Below are 21,155 nucleotides of genomic sequence, written 5' to 3' on the forward strand. Positions count from 1 at the left end.
TATTGTTGACACTTCTGCAACTGAGAATATTTTTGATTGACTAAGAGAGTCAACAAAACGCGAATTCCTATTTTGTTTCCTTGACTTCGGAGCTATGAAAGCAAACGAATCTATCAGAGTTCTAATATCTATTGATTTAGAGTTTCAATCGATGTTGACCTCAAGAACCTATGGTCGTGGATTGCTGAGAAAGTCCTGTTTTCAACCTCTGTATCGCTGACATTAATTGTGAGTGAAACAGATATCTGAAGAGAATTCTAAGAAGGACTAACACTGTAATATAATGCGCAATTGTGAAGAAACTGTCGGCGTGTATTTATCTATATTAGCCCATGTACAGGTTCAAATGCAAAGAAAACAAGAGGAATGATTACAGTAATATTTTTGCACCTCCATGACTCTAATATGTCACAAGAGAATTCAATGATTTGAACAGCACTACAAACTAGAATATACAAATAATGTCTGACAATCAAGAGACAAGTATTGGCCCTGCCGATCAAAAAGCAAGCCTGAAAAAGCGATCGAAACGTTCGTTATCGATTCCTGCTTTGACTACTGAAGTCCCCGCTCTAGCCCGCGGTAGTCGAGGATCAAGGCACAGCATCGATAGTATGGCTAGTCAGTCTGAAGGACAGAGACTCGCAGATGGAAGATTATTGGTCCTCAAAGTCATTGGAAAAATTAATCTTAGGATCGAACGAAGGGAATATGATGACTTAACAGGTATTATCAACCAAATACCAGGTGATGTTTTGTTTTTGATCTTAAATAAACTAAATATCGAGCGACTTTACCAAGACATTCCGAGCAGTTTGTGCGTTATTTCAGCCATCTTTTCCAAGCTACATATTGACTCCAAGGAACGATTTCCAAAGACAGTCCTTCGCAGCCAAGATGTCGTCCATCACCTTGTAAGATACTTTTCTGAACTTCTAAAATACAACGACCACACGTTTGCTAGTGCTCGCTCCAGGGACTGCATCCGAAACATCTTAAGTATTTGCTTGAAGAACGAAAACGAATTCAGTGAAATGTTTTCTCAGAGAATAGAACAGTTTTCAAAAGCTTTGGAAGGGTTTTCACAACATACATTGGTGGAAATCGTGAGTCGATCATCTGCTAAGTACTGTATGAAGCTACATGAGGCTCTGAAGATAGAAATGGAAAGGGCTACAGCTCACTATAAAATGGCTTTACAAAAATTTAACGAAGTTTTACAAAATGTTCCACATCAAAATATAGATGTGACTCCAGGCACAGCAGCTGGTACAAGTGGTACAAATATGGACGATGAGTTGGAAGAGAAAACAGCTGAGCATATGAGGCTGTTGACACAAAAGCTCATTGAAGACAGGTTGTATTTCAACCAGTCCATAATGAACGCTGTAGACAGAGGGTCCAAGGGTCAGTTATCTGTTGCAATGTTGACGAATAAATTGGAATCTAGAGTCAAACATGACAAGGAGGTGAGTCTTTTCAATGTATTCCGTGTTTCTTATTCCGGCAAAATGGGGTCTCAATTTTAGAGCTGCCATGAAGTCAAAGCTAAAGTTCAAATCATCGGTTCCTTCTCCATACTCTTTGGTTTCTAAAACCAAATTTCGCGATAGAAGATATCACTAGGCGACAAGATTACACTTCGTAGTCAGCATGCATTCCGCAAGTCAGTATACTAGCTTGATAATGTAACTAGGTTTTACGCTTGTTATCTGTGACTATACCTCAGTATGTAAGTTTTGGAGAGGGTGAAGTGTAGTCGATCATCCCCGTGCTCCTCCCGTCGTCGTCCGGCCCGTAGTTTTTATGGGCTGGAGGAGTGTTTTATATGGTATCTCGACTCTTCCCAGTAGATGTGTGATTCAGCTGTACACCGATATGGTTTAAGAAATCGAGGGCAGGGAATAGTTGTTTTAAGGCGGTACACCCCTGATTTTATCGTTACGTTCAATTCAGGACAACATGTCTGTGTTGGTTGGATATAGATCAGAAAAACATCCAAAATCGATTTATTGTGAAAGGCAGTTTCCTTCGACAAATTGGAAAATCAAAATATTTTTCTCAAAAGTTTTAGTATTTCTATAGGTGATATATTTTAATGCTGGATGAATCTGTACTAAAAAATTAGTACATATTACAAAAAAATATTCGCCCTTTATTTAGATTATAAATCTTCAAGAATTCTTTTTATTTTAACCAACTATCGTATGTTCAGTTTACGTACAAGAAAAAGCAGTTTTGTACGCTTCCTATTGGCAAGACTTTCCTTCAATAGTTTTAATATTTCTATAGATTATGAATTTATTTAAATATTGAATGAAATAAAAAAAGGAACTGATACATATTTGCATTAATAAATCTGACTCAGTTGTTTTCGTTAAGTTTAACTGAATGTAAACTTTATTTTTCGAAAAATTTTGTCGGTCGTGATTTCTACATCTTTTTCACACATAAAAACAGATTAAAACTGGTAAAATGGAATCTAGTAAGCTTAGTTTTAAGCTTCAGTTTTGAAGAACAGCTAATCCGGCTTATATGAACTAAGGAATATACAATCTTTTAACGAACCGAATGATAAGAAAATTCTTTTAAAAACTGTCCGTTCAGGTTCTCGCAAATTTGAGTAGTTTCTGATGATATGGTGATTTATGTACTGCATGATTTAAAATCTAACCTATGACACAAGGATCCTAATGAAACACGTGTGTGATAGGTTAGATACGTTAGTGTCGCAAAAGCGATGTCACAAGTCACGACATAATTTCCACACTTTCTTGACCCCCGTACCCTTCGTTTCCCTTGCAATATTTTTGCTCCGACATTAAGGAACACTTTATGTTCCCTGTGACAGGTCTTGAAGCTGATCAGTCAAATCAAGAAAGAGTTTAGGGTCAGTACATCCGATGAACCGATAATCCCAATGCTTGAGCGCTTCCAGCGTGCTTACGGACTTGTCTATCAGATGTTACAAGAATCAGTCAAAGGCGTTAGTCAAGATGGGGAGAACACATTTGTTCCTAAGCAGCTAAGATATTCTACTATTAGTCTTAAAACCGATGGATCAATGGATGGCTTGGACGAAGCGGCTGGTAGTGATACGGACATGTTTGAGACAGTTACACAGCTCGGAGACGAAATAGGTAAGACCAGACCAAGACACGTAGTACCCCAACAACATTTACGTCCATGAATGAATTTATTAAATATTTCAAATTGGACGCCCGAAGCATATAGACAGCTAACAACTGGAGACTATAGAATCATATTACTTGCTTAATGTAGTGCTCTTGACAGGAAAAAAACGAGTTGGGGTGGGCGCACAGTAGTTTATAGATACTGCCGAAATTACCAGCTGGCGATAAAGCTCTTGTCATTAAACTTCTTATATAATCAAGTAGTCACTCTTTAAAACTGGAAGATTACCAATAAATCACCAGTGAATTCAATCATGAACAATTTGTGAGTCCACAACATTTTGTTGGCTAGATGACGAAAATCGTGCCACGGAAAACGGAAGGAAATTGGTTAAATAGTCATTCTATTTTCAAAACAGTTTTCAACGTTAGCTGAATGTTTACACGGGCTATGTAAGAGTTAGTTGTTATGCATATAACGGTAGCAAAGATGACTAGCTGCGCATGCGCTCTTGTGAACTGGTCGTAAGATTCTGGCTTATTATTTTTGGAAGTCGGTTAAATATAGAAAGAGAAGCCTTGCTATAAGTAGCCTGCGTGGCCAGGCGTTCCTTGTGGGTTTTTTTGGGGGGGGGGGGGGGGGGGCTTCTACGCAGCCGAGTATAAAACACGAGGCGCAGCTGAGTGGTTTTAGACCCAATAAAACACGATCTGCGAGTTTTTTAAACATTACTTAGAAAACTCATGATGTATGTTCTCATATTGTACCGAATTCTTTACGAAATGAACCAAGTTTGATAGAGAAAATCCAAGTTAAAATTTATGCAAATGAAGGCGATTCTATATCAGATATAAAACCTCCTTCATGAATTATTAATGAGTTTTCTAATGGCTATTTATAACGGCTTGTTCTCCTTTATATACCGATATGACACGACCACCCACTCATTCTAGAAACCTTATTAACAATACTCAACTGCAATACGTTTTTTCCGGTTTTTAGATTTTGATGAAATAAGCTCCACGTTGAGTTCTACTGACTCAGACGGCGACCCATCACGTGATACAAACAGGAACCCCAGATCGAGAAGAGTGTCTAGGGCTGTCAAGGACGAGTTATTAAAGATAAAGAAAACATTAGCAGAAAAAGAAAATGAACTTCAACAAGCACAAGAAAGAATAAAAGAAATGACGGAAAAAGAAAAAGAAATGAGAGATAGGTAACCTTTAAGAAACACCTATCTTGTTAGTGGATCTAAACATACATATAATAATATAGTAATAATGATATAGTATATTGATGGACAGACCTTGGGGACTGGGGGAAGCACCGCTTTGTATAGGAAATCGCACGATCTCGAGTACAATTTGGAAATTAATAGACACGAGTAATGTTTTGAAAGTTCTTGTAATTGCACGAGCCTTTAGGCGAGTACAATTAAAGAACTTTCAAAACATTACGAGTGTCTATTAGTTCCAAATTGTACGAAAAGATCGTGCGATTTTTTGTTTATAGTTCACTCAACAAAATTTCAGTAAAAAATGCGAAGCGACGCCGTTCATCTTTGTCTATTTTGCGGCCGATTTCCAGTCCATCGTGCAACTGAAATGCATAAAAAAGATTAGTTCTTACGGCTTTAAAATTTTATTTATGCTTTTTAAGTACAAAATGATAGAAAATAATTGTTTTGATATTGTTTTGGCCAAGTTGCCATAGCGACTTAATTCGGTACTCCTACGGAGTACAATTAACGCTATAATTGAACTCCTCTCGACCAAGCAGAGTCGAGTAATTTTGTTGAGTGTACTATAAGGGCAGAAACAGAAATTAATAACAAATTTAGAGGAAAAATACTGAGTAACCAAGTGGATTAAAAGCTCTAATCAGTAAATTTTTCAAAGTCAGCATTTCAAACCAGGAAAGCACATATCAATTTTTACGGAATTAAAGCCCGGTTAATTAGCACCTAGATTAGTGACCTGAAATGAACACTATTTAAAAATTTGTTTTTTCCGCTTTTATTTCTTAAATGTTTTAAAGATAATTGAATGCTAAAATAAAGATTATATACTAAGAATACGACTTGATGCCAAACAATAGGTTAAGAAAAGAAGTCCTAAGGAAAGGTACGTTCTTGTATTAGGGGGGGGGGGGGGGGGGTAGGGTAGTGGGTGGGGCCCTTCTCTTCAAATATAAAAACGTACCTTCCGTAAATTATGAAGAAAGTTCGGAACACGTCAGGACAATATTCTGTTTTTAATTTGGTTTTAGGACTAACTTAAAATGCGTTTCAATATTATATATATTTCAAACAAAAGTTATATGCACTTTAAACCAAAGTGAACTTTTGATGAATGTCAATTGACAATATACGCTTGCAGGCTTGCTGACCAAGCACAAAGGCAGCTTAGAAAAGGTGGGAAATTCGATGACTTGTCAGAAGCGGACTGTCGACCTTCAACACTGACTGACAGTTACGACAACTTGTACACACAGACAAGAGTGGAGGCGTTAGATGATCTGGACAACATCGAATCGTTTGATCGGCTTGAAGATGGCAATGACATTAAAGCCAAACTGCTTTTTAGCGTCGTGGTGGTAAGCATGCCGGAAGATACAGTCTACTCTCGTTACAGCAGACACACTATGGACCGTCAATTGGTGTCTTTAATAAGGAGCAACCACAATAGCAAGAGTTAATAACGGTCATTTCTTTGTCAGTATTTTTTGCCGGGGAATTTGCACTATACCACATTAATAGCAAGGTGTCCCTGTAATATCGGGGAGTCTGCAAGACAAAAGTTGACTGTATTCTTCAGGTTTTTTATCTTCTCTCCTAACCGGTTCAACTTGCCAACTCCTATGAACCCTTCTACTTTTCCCACGTATTTATTCTCCAATACCAGGCTCTGAAAATTAATTCTTGAGAGAGGGAGGGAGAGAGTTGTTTCCAAACAAAAAAGCGGCTTTATAGGAGACTATGCGTACCAATTTGTGCTTTGTTATTGTTGAATTTATCCATGTTTGTTATTAGTAGACTGTGAAACAACTCAGTGCACGACACAGTAAAAGTACGAACTTGACGGTATACTTTGAACTGTTCACAGCTCGTTCATCCAGCAGTCAGTGAGGTTTTGTTATAGTCGTAACATTCAGTCGTGCTTCATTTCAGGTATCATATCGAACTGTGTACCGTTCCCTAGCGGAAAGACAGCATCGGATAAAACGTCTCCTAGACATACCAGACAGCAGTAGCAACAGTTCGAGGCATGCGCAAAGCATACAGGAGGAAATTAGCGTCTACCTAAGGCAAAGCGCAAGTCATTTCAACATCAAGAGCATCAAAAGAGTAAGTTTGATTGATAAACGAATGAATGAAAATAGGGAAACACACAGAATAACATCAACAGAATAGCTGAACATTAACAGAACCAACTCATTTTTGTGCTGAACGGTAAATGCTGCATTTTGCCGAGGCTAGGCCTCGTGAGTACATCACTATTTGACCAACTGTTGACGTCATAACGTTACCATCAGAAATTGGCTATAATATGAAACATAATTGTTTCTCACACGTCAACCTAAAGAGGAGCATGTTGCTGTCCACGAAACAGACTCGGTCTACCTTTACTTCTTTCCTTTCTGTTCATTTGTTTCTACTGCTCTGTTCATGTAAACACAAACTATTTCCTAGCATTTATCTTTTTTGAAATCTTTATCTTTGTCTGGTGTGCCAAGTTAAAGTGCACTTAACCCCTGATACTATACTTTCAGTATTGATTCTACATAAAGTGAATAGTTGAATGGTGAAATATTTCTTTATTTTAATGTTGCGTCTTTAAGTTATGAAGGTTTATACTTCCATTATGTTACTGACTGTGACGTCACCCCAGGTTTTTGAGTGTATTTGTTTTAATTTTTAATACTTAACACTAGCCATTATGAGTAATCAAATTTACAATAAACATTGTGGAAACCTTGAGTATAATGATGTTTTTTTCAAAACTGTTTGTGTGAACCAGTCAAAATTTGTATTTTTAATGAAGCCTGTGGTGACGTCTCAGTCATAAACATGAAACATTTCACCATTCAACTATTCACTTATGTAGAATCAATACTGAAAGTATTGTATTGAGGGGTTAGGTGCACTTTAAAGCAAAAACCATCTTTTTTTGAACAGGAAGTCAGTGCACAACTCTGGAAGACCTTATACGATTTCCCAGAACTCCAGAAATGTAAAAAACTACAAGATTTCATAGATGAATGTGTGAGCTTAGCCTGGCGGATGTCAGTACAAACACCACCAATGATCATACACTACGAAACAACTACTTTGTCAGAAAACATGCACACTCGATTTTACACGTCCGATAAGGAAAGCACAAAAATAAAGTACCATGTGTGGCCGGCGTTGATTGACAGCAAAACTGGACACGTGTTTTACCGTGGAGTTGTGGTCACGTGATGCAGTAGATCAGAGATACTGAAGACTACTTGCCGCCCAAGAATGTTACATCCGGCGATAAAGCGTAGTGTTTTGAAACTAAAAAGAATTTTGTTTGATATAGGGCTTCTCAGTGACAGTGACTTGTAGGTTACCCAGACCTCTCTCTGCTGCTTAATAACTCTTTGCTATTGTGGAAGTTGAAGTTGAACTATATCTTGCAAGTCATTCTAGTTGTCTTCATTCTAACATAAGCCTTTCCGAGTCCCACAAACGAGGTGCATTGTGGTCCAGCTTTGGAATAAACAACAGCAGAATACACCGCTGTCGCCAAATAGAATGGATTACCTTATATCTCTAGAGTATCACAGTGATTAACACACAGCTTAAAAACAGTTCAAAAGTGTGCCAAGAAACTTTATTTATATCACTTTATTATGACCATGTGTTACGATATTTACATTTTGGAATAATACGGTGGACACAATTTCGTAAAATACCGTTATTCTAGTTTCTCAATCATTTTATTAATATTTATTGCTACATCTTCCACCAACGGTCTGTTTTGCTGAATCTTTGTAAACAGATAGTGTGTTTCCTCAGACAGCTGCAATAAAATAAATTGAACCACATGTGTTGTTAGTATCAGTTTTTGCACTATAGAAGTGTGGAGATATCGAACTATTTACAGCAATAAAGTACCTGAGCCAGCAGTTTTTGTTTGTCAGCGTCTTGTATACTATTCTCTTCTTGATAAAGTATCGCTTTCTGCAGGTTGTCTCTTTGACGCTTCACAGTTCTATTTCAGAGAGAAATCGGTAATTAAATGCTCTTCATATGTGGCAATTGAAATGCTTCAGACTGCGTATTTATTTTATTTCCAAACGCAGGCTAGTTATGAATAATTTAGTCGTTGGTCTAGTTGGAGGAAAGAATCAATTTTGAGTACAATAAGCTACAAATGATGAAACAACTCTAACAATGGCAGCGTTAGCTGCTTTATTTACTGAAATTCTTAATCCTAATTCATAATATTAAATATCTAAACATTTATTTTACATAAATTCGCCGAAGTAAGGTGGATGCCATGTTCATTGATATACCCACTAAACAGACTAATGGATGTAGTATCAAGTCGTAATATCTACCACTCATTACTACATGTATGGTATTCACCTGTACTGTAGTATCAAGTCGTAATATCTACCACTCATTACTACATGTATGGTATTCACCTGTACTGTAGTATCAAGTCGTCTCAATATCTACTACTCATCACTACATGTATGGTATTCACCTGTACTGTAGTATCAAGTCGTCTCAATATCTATCACTCATTACTACATGTATGGTATTCACCTGTACTGTAGTATCAAGTCGTAATATCTACCACTCATTACTACATGTATGGTATTCACCTGTACTGTAGTATCAAGTCGTCTCAATATCTACCACTCATTACTACATGTATGGTATTCAACCGTACTGTAGTATCAAGTCGTCTCAATATCTACCACTCATCACTACATGTATGGTATTCACCTGTACTGTAGTATCAAGTCGTAATATCTACCACTCATTACTACATGTATGGTATTCACCTGTACTGTAGTATCAAGTCGTAATATCTACCACTCATTACTACATGTATGGTATTCACCTGTACTGTAGTATCAAGTCGTCTCAATATCTATCACTCATTACTACATGTATGGTATTCACCTGTAATGTAGTATCAAGTCGTAATATCTACCACTCATTACTACATGTATGGTATTCACCTGTACTGTAGTATCAAGTCGTAATATCTACCACTCATTACTACATGTATGGTATTCACCTGTACTGTAGTATCAAGTCGTAATATCTACCACTCATTACTACATGTATGGTATTCACCTGTACTGTAGTATCAAGTCGTAATATCTACCACTCATTACTACATGTATGGTATTCACCTGTACTGTAGTATCAAGTCGTAATATCTACCACTCATTACTACATGTATGGTATTCACCTGTACTGTAGTATCAAGTCGTAATATCTACCACTCATTACTACATGTATGGTATTCACCTGTACTGTAGTTTCAAGTCGTAATATTCTTGCAATTTTTTCCTGGCATCAAATATCTGAGCCTGAAGATCTACGTTCCATTGTGTGGGCCGCAATACATGATGTCCCTCACTGCCAGTACTGTCTGGACTGGATACATCTGACTGAACGAATGAATTATCTAAAGACCGTGGAGAGAAGCTGTCCTTCGAGGTGTTTGGTGAGCTCTGGTCTGGAGGCTTTTCTGAAGATTACAAATATCTACGATTCATTCATTCGTTTGACGATGAAACAATTTTGGCTGGATTCCGAATTCCCAATATTTATTCCTTATTTTTCTGATCCGCCATTTTCCATACGTCGGTTTACTGGTCAAATACGAAGCACTCAAGCGAGGCGCCAAGGTACTTTCAAAGGATTATTCAAATTTGAACCTTGCAACCTCGACTGAATGTTTTGTGTTTGACCAGTGAACCGATGTATGGAAAATGGTGAATAGTCCTTTAAGCTTCCAGCCCTCATGTTTTTTATACTTAAATGACTGAAATAAAATTGATCAAATCTGCATTGAAATAGCCACCTTTTCCTTTCACCTCCTTTTTACCTTTCTTCAGATAGTTTTTTTCTGATTATTCAACAAGTCATTATCATTCAATATGACTCCAGCACTTACTAGCGTTTGATATCACTGCTCGTTGATTGTCTTGTTCAGTGGTTTGGCGTCGAGATTGGAATGATGAAGGCGGTAGCAATAAGGGACCATCAATCTGGATGGGTTTGTGCTTGTTATGTGTGGTGACCGGATCAACGTCTACCTGCCCTGAAACTGAATATTTTAAAAGAGTAGAAATAAATAATATTAGGAATTAAAAATAAATTAAAATTGATGGATGCAATAGAAAATAATGTAGAACAAAGGAGTGTTTTTATTTTCAAATATAACTCATCGCTGTTTAATCCGACAAAGCAGATTTTGTTTGTCGTCAAACACTTACTTCGCCGAGTACATCGTGCCAGCACCTCGCTACCATGACCATAGCTAGTTGACTTTAATCAATAGTATTCCGTTGGTTTCCTTCGTAATGTCAGTTTAAAATCTAACTTCTATTGACCAGTCACTAGCGGGGATTGCCGATAAAGGTTGGAATATTCAGTTTATATGACCCAAAAACATACGAGTATTTCCATGCGCAATAAAATATGAGGTGTTTGGAAAACTAATTGAACAGTTACAAACCTGTTGGTCTTAATCCTTTCTTTTGGTAATTACGGACAATAAACGAATCTCCCTCTCCCTCTGAGGAAGGTAGAAAGATTATAGAGTCTTGTCCAGGGGTCCTGCGAAGAGGGTGTATAGTACGTGATGGACAGGGTGATGGCGGGCCTGGGCGTGGCAATTCTTCAATACCCATGTTTCTCGTGGCATTATTATCAGCACTAGTCTTTGGGAGAAGGCTGTACGTTAGTGATGACATTGGTGCTTTGTCAGTGTCCATTCCAAAAGCAGACACATCATACGATTCCCTTAAATAATCAGGAACTCGAGGCTTGGGTCGAGGCTTGAAAAGATCGGGGAAATTCCTGTAAATGCAAACTAGGGATGAGTCATATATGTGAATATGGTCATGACCTGATCACTGATTTCCATTTCACTAAATTATTCTTTTGACTATTATCCTTTTCTCATTAACGATAGAGAAGGTGCACTAATATTGTCGAGATATAAACAATCTTATGCTCAAGGGGAATATTTTAACAGTGGATAGATATCAGCACTGAATACATTTCAGCTCGCAAACAAAGACACAGTGAACGCAAATAATCTCCTGTGCTCTTATACACTCAACAAAATTACTCTGATTCTGATTGGACAAGAGTAATACAATTGAATCGTTGATTGTACTCTGTAGAGTGCCAATTGAGTTGCTCAATTTCGTTGAGCGTATTATAAACAAAAAATCGGGCGATCTTCTCGTACAATTCAGAATTGATAGATAGACACTCGTACCTATAAAACCCGAATTGTACTGGAGATTTCCTATGCTAATTGTCATTACCCTGAAGTGGTTCGCCGTGAAGCTCCTCGAGAAAACTCAACATCTATCAAGAAAAGCAATATTCAGTGAGAAAACGGTAAATGACGGCTCGTGCCGGCTTTTTGTGAAACTCTCCTTTTGCGAGTCTTTATTCATTCTTGAAAGTAAACTGAACGTGTCTGATAACTACTGGATAGTATACACTTGTTGACTTGTTTTATGCAAAAAGTGGAAGAAGGAAACGTTTAAAATATAGCTACGATGTAAAGTGTGCTTTGATTGGCTGCCTATTTATAAAAAGGGGAAAAAAAGAAAAGATAAGAGAGAAAACTGGAAATGAAATGAAATGAAATGTGGAAAGGGAAGAAAATGGGAAGTAAAATGAAATGAAATCCTATTGAGAACCCGACGTCGTTGATACCTGGTTTGTTTAGTGGTTCTCGGATAACAACTTGTGGTTGTTGTTGTCTTGTCTGTGCTACTCGTCTGCTGGCCCAGCTTCTCCAGTGCAAGGCACACTTATACACGTACTGATGGAGACTGCGCGCCTGCTCAATATGACGCACTTGGGAATAACGACTCCTTTCTGAGATCAGATCAAAGGCTACCTAAAAGATATAATTGAATTACGGTTAACATGTTTGGATCTATATAGTATACGTGCTGATTAATTCACTGAGAGCAAATGAATGAACATCTTGATTCCCATGGGTGAAATATACTGGTGAGCAAACAAAATTCTACAACCCTTTTCCGAGAGATCGTAATCAAACTGCATTTGGTAACACACTGGTTACACAACGTTTCATTCAGTTATTTACAAGTAGCTAAAAAGAATCACCAATTTAAAATAAGAACATAAATTTTGCTCTCCAGTACAGACACGTGACCGCTAACTGCAAAGGGCGTATTACAGCACGCGTACCAATCATTGTCACGTGCACCGCGGTGTCCATGTGTTTTTCTCTTGGAAAGATTTAACAAAGTTTTCTAATGGCAAAAATTACGAGTTTTAATATTTAAAAATATTTTGTAATTTAGCTTAAATACAAGCAGGGCCAACACCTTCCACTATCTCCGATCGACTCAATAAGTGTTTGTGTTGCGGTTATCATTTCATGTAAAATGCAAGAAATATTGTCGTGATATGTGACTCATTTCTGACAATGGAAGACCGAATATTAGAAAAATTTCTCGCATACTAAAATACTTATCAGTAAAATCAGCAGAAACACTTATTCATTCACTTATGACCTCCAGACTGGACTTCTGCAACTCATTGCTATTTGGCGCTCTACTTCAACAAATAAGCAACTCCAGAACTCAACAGCAAGACGATACAAGAACATATAACTTCGGTTACCTGTCTAGTTCAGAATACAAGATAATCTTGCTAACATTCAAATGTTTAAGCAACTCTGCTCCTGACTACCTCCAAGATCTCATCCAGCAATACATACCACCTTGCAAGTTTAGGTCTGGCTCAAAGAACTCATTTATCAACTAGAGAACGATACCACCTCAAAGCTGTGGTTTCAAAGCATTCTCAAACGCAACCCACTCTATGGAACAACCTACCTACCTGACGAATTGAGAGACACAACAACAACGATGGGATTGCTTACATTTTTATACAGCAGGCATCCAAAGCTTTTTCCCCCATACTTTTGTTAATTGTGTTGTGTTTTGTCGTTTATTTGTAATTGTTTGTAATTTTGAGCATCGATAATTTGAGAATGCCGGGCAAGACTCAAAGTGACATCAAGCTTTGTTAGACTAATCAGCGGTTGCTCTTATTAATTTACGACAAGCACAGACAAATCGTGTGTTGATTACCTTTATCCATTGAGTGACACCTGTCTTGACCAGTCTTGTTCGTCTCAACTGTAACGCCTGGGCTATACGCTCGTCTTTTTGCTTTTTGGAAATGGCGTACATTATCCACCCATGAAAAGCCTGAAATAAGTATTAATAGCTTCTTAATGTATGTACACTTAGTTAATTTAGTTTCTAATGTTAATAATAATTGGATTTGCAAAAAAGGACGAATTATTTACAATAAATCACTAAGGTTGTTTTACAGGGAACATGATCTCAAGCCGAAGCAAAGGAATCCGCATTTTCTACAAACAAACAAACAAGCAAACAAACCAAAAGATGCATTGGATACATTCATTCAGAAGATAAATCATTCTGGTTCCAGCACCTAGAACTGAGACTGTTTTAAAGCAAACCACTCCCTGGATTCCCTCTGCAGTACATTCAACATTCAGTACGCAACCCTTTACGAATTATTTCGGCTTTTTTCATGCAGTCGCTGATTCAAGATTTAATGTCAAACACAAGATTTGCGATTTGGGAGACAGACTTAACCAATGAACGACTGACAACGAATGACCAATAAACAACCAAATGATTTACTAACCTTTCTCTGTAGATTAGCACTCCAGTGCCATAATGATAGTGACGTTTTTCTTTTTGTTTCGAGTGAGGCTGCAAACTATAACATTACCAACTCTAAGTTTTTTACTCATTATATTTGGTAACATTTACCCGCTAGCCAGTTGGAGGGAGACCCCCTTCCCTTTCACATTTTCTGCACGACGCAGTCGCGACCTCGTTAATATTCTTCGAGTGCGAATCCTCTGAATTAATTTACTGGCTTTACTGTATATCTGGCGGGCTGTAAAACACACTCCCAATTTGTCACACATTTAAGCTGATACCATGTAAGCGATATTTTTTCATACTATACTAGTTTTGGGTTCTCGGTAATTAACTAATCAGAACGCACGTTATCTTGCAACTATGCAGTTAATATAAAGACCTGTTGTTTCCATCTTCTCAGGAAAGCAGAGGTAATCCTGTGATTGTGCAGCCACATTGATTGTCGACAAAGGATCTAAAGAAAGACGAGCCAGAAAAAATGTAGAACTACATGAATCATATTGTCCCTCTTATCCAATACCTGATTCACCAAGCGCTTTTGATTATGACATATACAAAGGGTGCTACATAAATCATATTGTCCCTCTTATCCAATACCTGATTCACCCAGCGCCTTTGATTATGACATATAGAAAGGGTGCTATATGAATCATATTATCCCTCTTATCCAATACCTGATTCACCAAGCGCCTTTGATTATGACATAGAAAGGGTGCTATATGAATCATATTGTCCCTCTTATCCAATACCTGATTCACCAAGCGCCTTTGATTATGACATATAGAAAGGGTGCTATATGAATCATATTATCCCTCTTATCCAATACCTGATTCACCAAGCGCCTTTGATTATGACATATAGAAAGGGTCCTATATGAATCATATTATCCCTCTTATCCAATATCATCACATCCAAAGATCCCCAGCCCACTCCCCTTACCTTGATTCTAAAGCAAAGACGCACATAGGACTTCCATCCGTTCATTGATCTAAGAAGTAACACTTTTCTGTAGTGTTGGTTTGATCTAATGTTCTGGTTTCTTTTGTGTAGAGATTCTTTAGTAACGACAAACCATGCTCGTAAAGCACGACGTAGCTTGGCTGTTAGTCATAAGAGAGAAAATAGAACAATTAAAAATGACGATAACAAGATGTAAATACCTTTATAAAGGGAAGGTAAATATGGTGTAAGCTTGGGTTCAAAGCTTCTTGCAAGCTTCTTGGAAATAAGGTGGGGGGGGGGGGGGGGGGGGGGACATATTAAGCTTTAGCTTTTGTATCACAGCGTGGGACAATCACAACAGAGCTGGTTCCAACTAGGTGGAAGCCCAAGATCGAATTGGAATTTAGTAGTCGATTTTGAGGAGAGAGGAAAACAAGGCAAGCCCATTACATTTAGAAAACTCCTCGACATAGATAAAAGGTTAAATGTGGAAGGTGGTAATGACAGACTGGGGAATACCTTGGTTCAATATGGCATGCTTTTCCTGAAGAGAAATGAAGTTTTCTTCTGCCTTTAGAGCATGTAGATATGCATACTGACGCCATGTTACAAACAGCTTGACAAAAAGGGTTACAGCACAGTCAATATGACAGATAATGCATTTGTTACAGCTATAAGCATTTGAAAGGTCCAGGTGCAAGCTCGTTTGATCGATACCATGTGCTAACAATTAGTAGCCGAAGGCGAAGTGATTATCGGTGGAATATTTTATTGAGCCGCGAGTCTTCGAGCATAGTAATAATAATAATAATAATAATAATAATAATAATAATAATAATAATAATAATAATAATAATAATAATAGTAATAGTAATTTTTCATCGACCACAATAACAAGAAAGTACTCATGGTGGAAATGAGCTGTCCGTGGGTTAACAACCGAGAAAAGAAAGACAAAGAGAAGACGAAGAAGTATGGAGCACTTAGACTTGAGCTCACAAAACAACACCCAGGATACACGATCTTGCAAGTGAACCTCATTTTGGACGCTCTTGGAGGATGGTCTAAAGAGATGGAGCCTGAGATGAAGAATATCTTTGGAGCAAGATACAAAGATGTATTACTCAGAATGCAGAAAGCGGTATTAAGCTGCACAGTGAACATTGCAAGAACATTCAAATTAATCACATCTTAAGGACATTTCAAACATTCCAAGTATTTAAACTGCATCTTAAGAACATTAATAATTGGTTTTAAGTGATTGTATATATTATTAATCCTGTCATGCTGGTAGGTTACGAAATTACGCCCTATCTAGCTTACCTAATTAGCATTCAAACGTGTTTACTGCTGATAATAATAATAATAATTTTATTTAATGAAGGTATACAATTCATCGTAGATAATTTTTAATTGGCCTTCTAATTATAAAAGCTAATTACAAAGTATACAAGCTAAATTAGACAATCAATATAAATAATAAAATATATTTCATGGGGAAAAAACGATATAGAATGTAACTTAAAATAAAACTTAAAATAATGAAACAGGAAAATAGAATAAATAGGGGTAAATCTAATACTAGGTATCTAATACTAGGTATCTAATACTAGGTATCTAATACTAGGTATCTAATACTAGGTATCTAATACTAGGTATCTAATACTAGGTATCTAATACTAGGTATCTAATACTAGGTATCTAATACTAGGTATCTAATACTAGTTAGAAAACTCATGAATAATTCATGAAGAAAACACAATAGAAATCATGACCATGAAGGTGATTTTATATCTGTAAAACACTCCTGCTCGTTTATTAAACATTACGTATCTAATACTAGGTATCTAATACTAGGTATCTAATGCATGTATCTATCTGAGCCTGAGTATAATTTTAGACTTGAAAATCAGAGAAAAGTCGAACTTCGGGGTTTAAAAAAAGGTTTTAATATTACTGGCAAACTTTGGAAAACCTCATAATCACCGCTCCAGCAGTGGTAATCGTCTCAGAATCGCTGGTCGCTCGACCAATCACAGCGTTAGAAACTCTGTATTCAAATCTAAAATTACACTGAAGTCTATTATGAATAATAAATTATAGATAACGGGTGAGCTTTAAGTGAAATCTGATCGAATTTATAGCGTAAATCAGTCATTTGTACTGAAATCGTTCACCCGCATAAAATGACCATACCAGACCATAGTTAACTATGACCAGACGAAACATACGCAAGGGAATCACATGAATGCTCTGGCACTGGGAAACTTTTAGTTATCGTGTCTCGAGCCCAAATCAGAAATATCCATGAATCTACCATTGTAGACACTTCTTCTATTTATTTTATTTATGTTAAGACTCAAAGCCGGTCCGTCGTTCTGTTTATTCATACATACCTTCCTCTTGATGGTAGTCTGATACAGCATCACGGCTTGGGCACGTGATAAGCAGTCGTTCTTATGTTGCACAGCAAAATAACACCATGTCGAAAACATTTCCCTTTTTACGAAAAACAAAGATAAATAAATAAACAAATAAACAAACAAACAAAAAGAAAGAAAGAAAGAAGGAAAGAAATGTTCCCATTTCTTGCCGTTTAAAAGCACATATTTTACTTTATACTAGTGTATGTGTTATAAGGAGTGAACAAACAAGAAACACTCGTCCCCCTCCTGTTATATTCAGCGTCAAAAACCTGATTAGTGAATTTGATTTAAAATTTGTTTGGGTTGCCTTAGTTGCAATCTTTCTATTACTTAAATATTGGTAGCAATAGACTACTTCAACGATACTGTAGCCATCTTGGATCGCATGGCATTATGAGGCGTCCAGGGGGCAAAACGAAACAAAGATGTCGGATAACATGTAGAGTTTTATGTGTTTGTCTCTATTTCATGTATAAAGGTGTTCGATGTGCCGTCTTTTGCTGTAATCGATGACGCAAGGCAATATAGAGAAAAATATATCGTCAAGCCTTAGGTAGAGAAGAGCGGGTTTTGAAAAAACCCACTAAACGGCCTCAAATCGCGCTGAAACTTTGACAGAAGACTGAACAAAGTATAACCAACAACTGCAGCATGTTTTGAGGCAAATTGTTGAGTTAACCATTTTATTGTCATGATTTTATCATAACTTCCATACATTCCCTTATAAGCAATACACAGGAACCTTGTTTGGGCTGTCTGTGATTCTCTCTACTTCATTATACACACCGAACGCACAATTTATTACTACTATACCATACCTTAGTCTCTTGTGGTTATGCTCTTTGAGCCGTTGATTTGCAAAAGACAAAACTTGGAGTGAACGGGCAGAGTAAATCTGCAAACACATGCAAATAATATGCTTAAACATGGACATATTTAATAAGACTGAAAAATCTTTGGTACAAAAGTGCCGTGCTAATGTCAATAAGAAGAAATACGGCGTGCTGTGATTAAATGGCACTATTTTTATGGTCTGCTTTGTTCATTTCAACATTTCTCATTTCAGACATTCATTCCCGTTCATGTCATTCCCTTGAGAATATATTTTCGTTTCAGTTATATGTATAAATGTTCTTTTTTACTCGATCATAATTATTCTGCAGATGTTGTTGACACTGTGTTGACGGCATTACTTATTTTACACCTAAGATTCTCAACATCGATGACTTTATCCAATTTACTCTTTCTTAACATCCTACTGACAGTTCTATTACGCTAAAGGTCGAACCTTCCAACTTTGAAGCAGTCTTCTGATGATTGTATGTTGATAGTGCAAATCGGCAATTTCCTGCTGACGCCATTTCCGTTGCCTGTGTTGAACATACTGAAAGAATAATGGAAAATATAAGTGATGGAGCAAGAAGATAGTGCGTGGGTGTGTGTATATACATATATATAATAGGGGGAGGGAGAGGTGATTATCTAAAACTCCTGAAAGATAATGGTAGGGTCCTTCCCTTTCTATATAGAAAACACAAGAATAGAGGCTACGCCCCTTTCAATCAGCTGATTAAAGTCTTGAAATCAAAAGTGCCGTCAGGAAGACAAAATTGCTTTGAAAAGTTGTGATTCAGCTGATGAACATTCTGCATGTTACAGGAAATGATGTCAAGTGAAGTGCTGTCAAGAGAGTGCATACAGTCAATTCAAAAAACGTTGTCGTCGACTGGCTAAAGCCTACGCGACTGGGCCGAAAGGAATATGGGTAAAAACCACTGAAGCGGTTAAATATTCGTTCTGAATTAATTGTTCTCACTAGTAATAAGATAATAATGGCGAGAAACAATCCATCAAATGCTGTCTTCGGGTTTAGGGAAAGAAAAACAAAGTAGTTATGATTCAGTTCACAATTTCGAAAATATGAAGGCATTGAAAAAATGTCTCCTTCAACACTTCCCGCTCGCCTACAAAGGTTCGTGCTGTAAATGAGGCATAACTAGTCAGATAAAATTATGGAGTCAACTCGGCTTCAATGATTTTTACCCAGCGTTCCTTTCGGTCCAGTCGCGTAGGCTTAAGTTGGTCGACGACAACATTTTTTGAATTGACTGTATGTCCAAATCTCCAGTTGAACAGGGAGGGCTTGATGCATGTGACTTTAAGCATACCTTAGTCCATGACGTCCAAATCTTTCTTAGAATAGAGATAAAGTGATGTCTGACTGCAATGTGATGATAAGTGCGGCTAGAGGTAGAATGGAATAAAAAAGAATACTACATAAATAAAGTAATATAAAAAGGAAATATTGCACACTATTGTACTAAGTCATAAGAAGCTTGCATCAATGTCACAAGATATTACAGGTAAATTCTATGTAGATGTAAATAGAATAACATATAGAATATGGGAAGATCTTTGGGAGCCTTTGATAACTGTAACTTGTACAAAGGACGAACATAAGTTGTACTTATTTGGATCGCTTCAATGCCCACATCAGACTGTTGCTATGCCAACTGAGGTACACTATTACAAACCTGATTTTTGCATTGGTTGTGAATTTTTTCCACTCTTGAAATGCAGAATACAACAGGCGATAACTGTTATGATCATCAGCCTTGGCCTGCAACAGTACAGACAACATTGTATGGTCCATAAGCTCATAATCACAATTACAAGGGTCAGTTATTCAAATTATATTTTAAATATACCACCCAATATTCCCATGTTTTGCAACAGGTTTCTGGATTTCTCAACCCCCATCTCATTTTTATAAAAATGAGATGGGGGTTGAATAAAAATATGGAAACAAGCAAGTGGTAGAATCCAGAGACGTATATATGAGGGGGAGGGTGGATCAAGAGATTTACATGTGAGAGGTAGGGTGGATCAAGAGATTTACATGAGAAGGGGAGGGTGGATCAAGAGATTTACATGTGAGGGGGAGGGTGGATCAAGATATTTACATGTGAGTGGGAGGGTGGATAAAGAGGATTACATGTGAGGGGGAGGGTGGATCAAGGGATTTACATGTGAGGGGGAGGGTGGATCAAGAGATTTACATGTGAGGAGGAGGGTGGATCAAGAGATTTACATGTGAGGGGCAGGGTGGATCAAGAGATTCACATGTGAGGGGGAGGGTGGATCAAGAGATTTACATGTGAGGGGGAGGGTGGATCAAGAGATTTACATGTGAGGGGTAGGGTGGATCAAGAGATTTACATGTGAGGGGGAGGGTGGATCAAGAGATTCACATGTGAGGGGGAGGTTGGATCAAGAGATTTACATGTGAGGGGGAGGGTGGATCAAGAGATTTACATGTGAGGGGCAGGGTGGATCAAGAGCTTTACATGTGAGGGGGAGGGTGGATCAAGATATTTACATGTGAGGGGGAGGGTGGATAAAGAGATTTACATGTGAGGGGTAGGGTGGATCAAGAGATTCACATGTGAGGGGGAGGGTGGATCAAGAGATTTACATGTGAGGGGTAGGGTGGATCAAGAGATTTACATGTGAGGGGGAGGGTGGATAAAGAGATTTACATGTGAGGGGGAGGGTGGATCAAGAGATTTACATGTGAGGGGGAGGTTGGATCAAGAGATTTACATGTGAGGGGAAGGGTGGATAAAGAGCTTACATGTGAGGGGGAGGGTAGGTAAAGAGCTTTACATG

At 37.6% G+C, this 21,155-nt stretch overlaps 2 protein-coding genes across 3 annotated transcripts in view; one reads left to right on the forward strand and one right to left on the reverse strand.

Moving 5' to 3' along the window:
- Positions 1 to 8,211, forward strand: LOC116298064 (uncharacterized). The gene is made up of 6 exons (XM_031706410.2): positions 1 to 1,469; positions 2,852 to 3,140; positions 4,138 to 4,354; positions 5,517 to 5,733; positions 6,308 to 6,484; positions 7,316 to 8,211. The coding sequence occupies exons 1-6, from the start codon at positions 462 to 464 to the stop codon at positions 7,598 to 7,600; spliced, it is 2,193 nt and encodes a 730-aa protein (XP_031562270.1). The 5' UTR covers positions 1 to 461; the 3' UTR covers positions 7,601 to 8,211.
- The window catches only part of LOC116298061 (protein SFI1 homolog), a 23,450-nt gene continuing 10,291 nt past the window's right edge, over positions 7,997 to 21,155 (reverse strand). For both annotated transcript variants that reach the window (XM_031706406.2, XM_031706403.2), the window contains 17 exons: positions 20,021 to 20,106; positions 19,655 to 19,730; positions 18,775 to 18,870; positions 18,305 to 18,381; positions 17,457 to 17,559; positions 15,580 to 15,676; positions 15,058 to 15,218; positions 14,498 to 14,572; positions 14,096 to 14,170; positions 13,507 to 13,626; positions 12,092 to 12,278; positions 11,692 to 11,734; positions 10,872 to 11,215; positions 10,308 to 10,460; positions 9,656 to 9,878; positions 8,282 to 8,378; positions 7,997 to 8,186 (listed from right to left, as the gene is read on the reverse strand). In XM_031706406.2, coding sequence (XP_031562266.2) covers positions 8,082 to 8,186; positions 8,282 to 8,378; positions 9,656 to 9,878; positions 10,308 to 10,460; positions 10,872 to 11,215; positions 11,692 to 11,734; positions 12,092 to 12,278; positions 13,507 to 13,626; positions 14,096 to 14,170; positions 14,498 to 14,572; positions 15,058 to 15,218; positions 15,580 to 15,676; positions 17,457 to 17,559; positions 18,305 to 18,381; positions 18,775 to 18,870; positions 19,655 to 19,730; positions 20,021 to 20,106 — 2,118 coding nt within the window. In that variant the 3' untranslated portion in view covers positions 7,997 to 8,081. The remainder of the gene's footprint in view (positions 8,187 to 8,281; positions 8,379 to 9,655; positions 9,879 to 10,307; positions 10,461 to 10,871; positions 11,216 to 11,691; positions 11,735 to 12,091; positions 12,279 to 13,506; positions 13,627 to 14,095; positions 14,171 to 14,497; positions 14,573 to 15,057; positions 15,219 to 15,579; positions 15,677 to 17,456; positions 17,560 to 18,304; positions 18,382 to 18,774; positions 18,871 to 19,654; positions 19,731 to 20,020; positions 20,107 to 21,155) is intronic.

The sequence above is a fragment of the Actinia tenebrosa genome, unplaced genomic scaffold (assembly GCF_029948245.1).
Source record: "Actinia tenebrosa isolate PJP-AT-01 unplaced genomic scaffold, QUT_ActTen_1.0 PGA_scaffold12__29_contigs__length_12842862, whole genome shotgun sequence".
Classification (NCBI taxonomy): domain Eukaryota; kingdom Metazoa; phylum Cnidaria; class Anthozoa; order Actiniaria; family Actiniidae; genus Actinia; species Actinia tenebrosa.

Coding starts and splice junctions, on each gene's coding strand:
- LOC116298064 (XM_031706410.2), top strand. CDS start 462: ATGTCTGACAATCAAGAGACAAGTATTGGCCCTGCCGATCAAAAAGCA. Junction 4,355..5,516: donor GAAAAAGAAATGAGAGATAG/GTAACCTTTAAG, acceptor ATACGCTTGCAG/GCTTGCTGACCAAGCACAAA. Junction 5,734..6,307: donor TGCTTTTTAGCGTCGTGGTG/GTAAGCATGCCG, acceptor GCTTCATTTCAG/GTATCATATCGAACTGTGTA.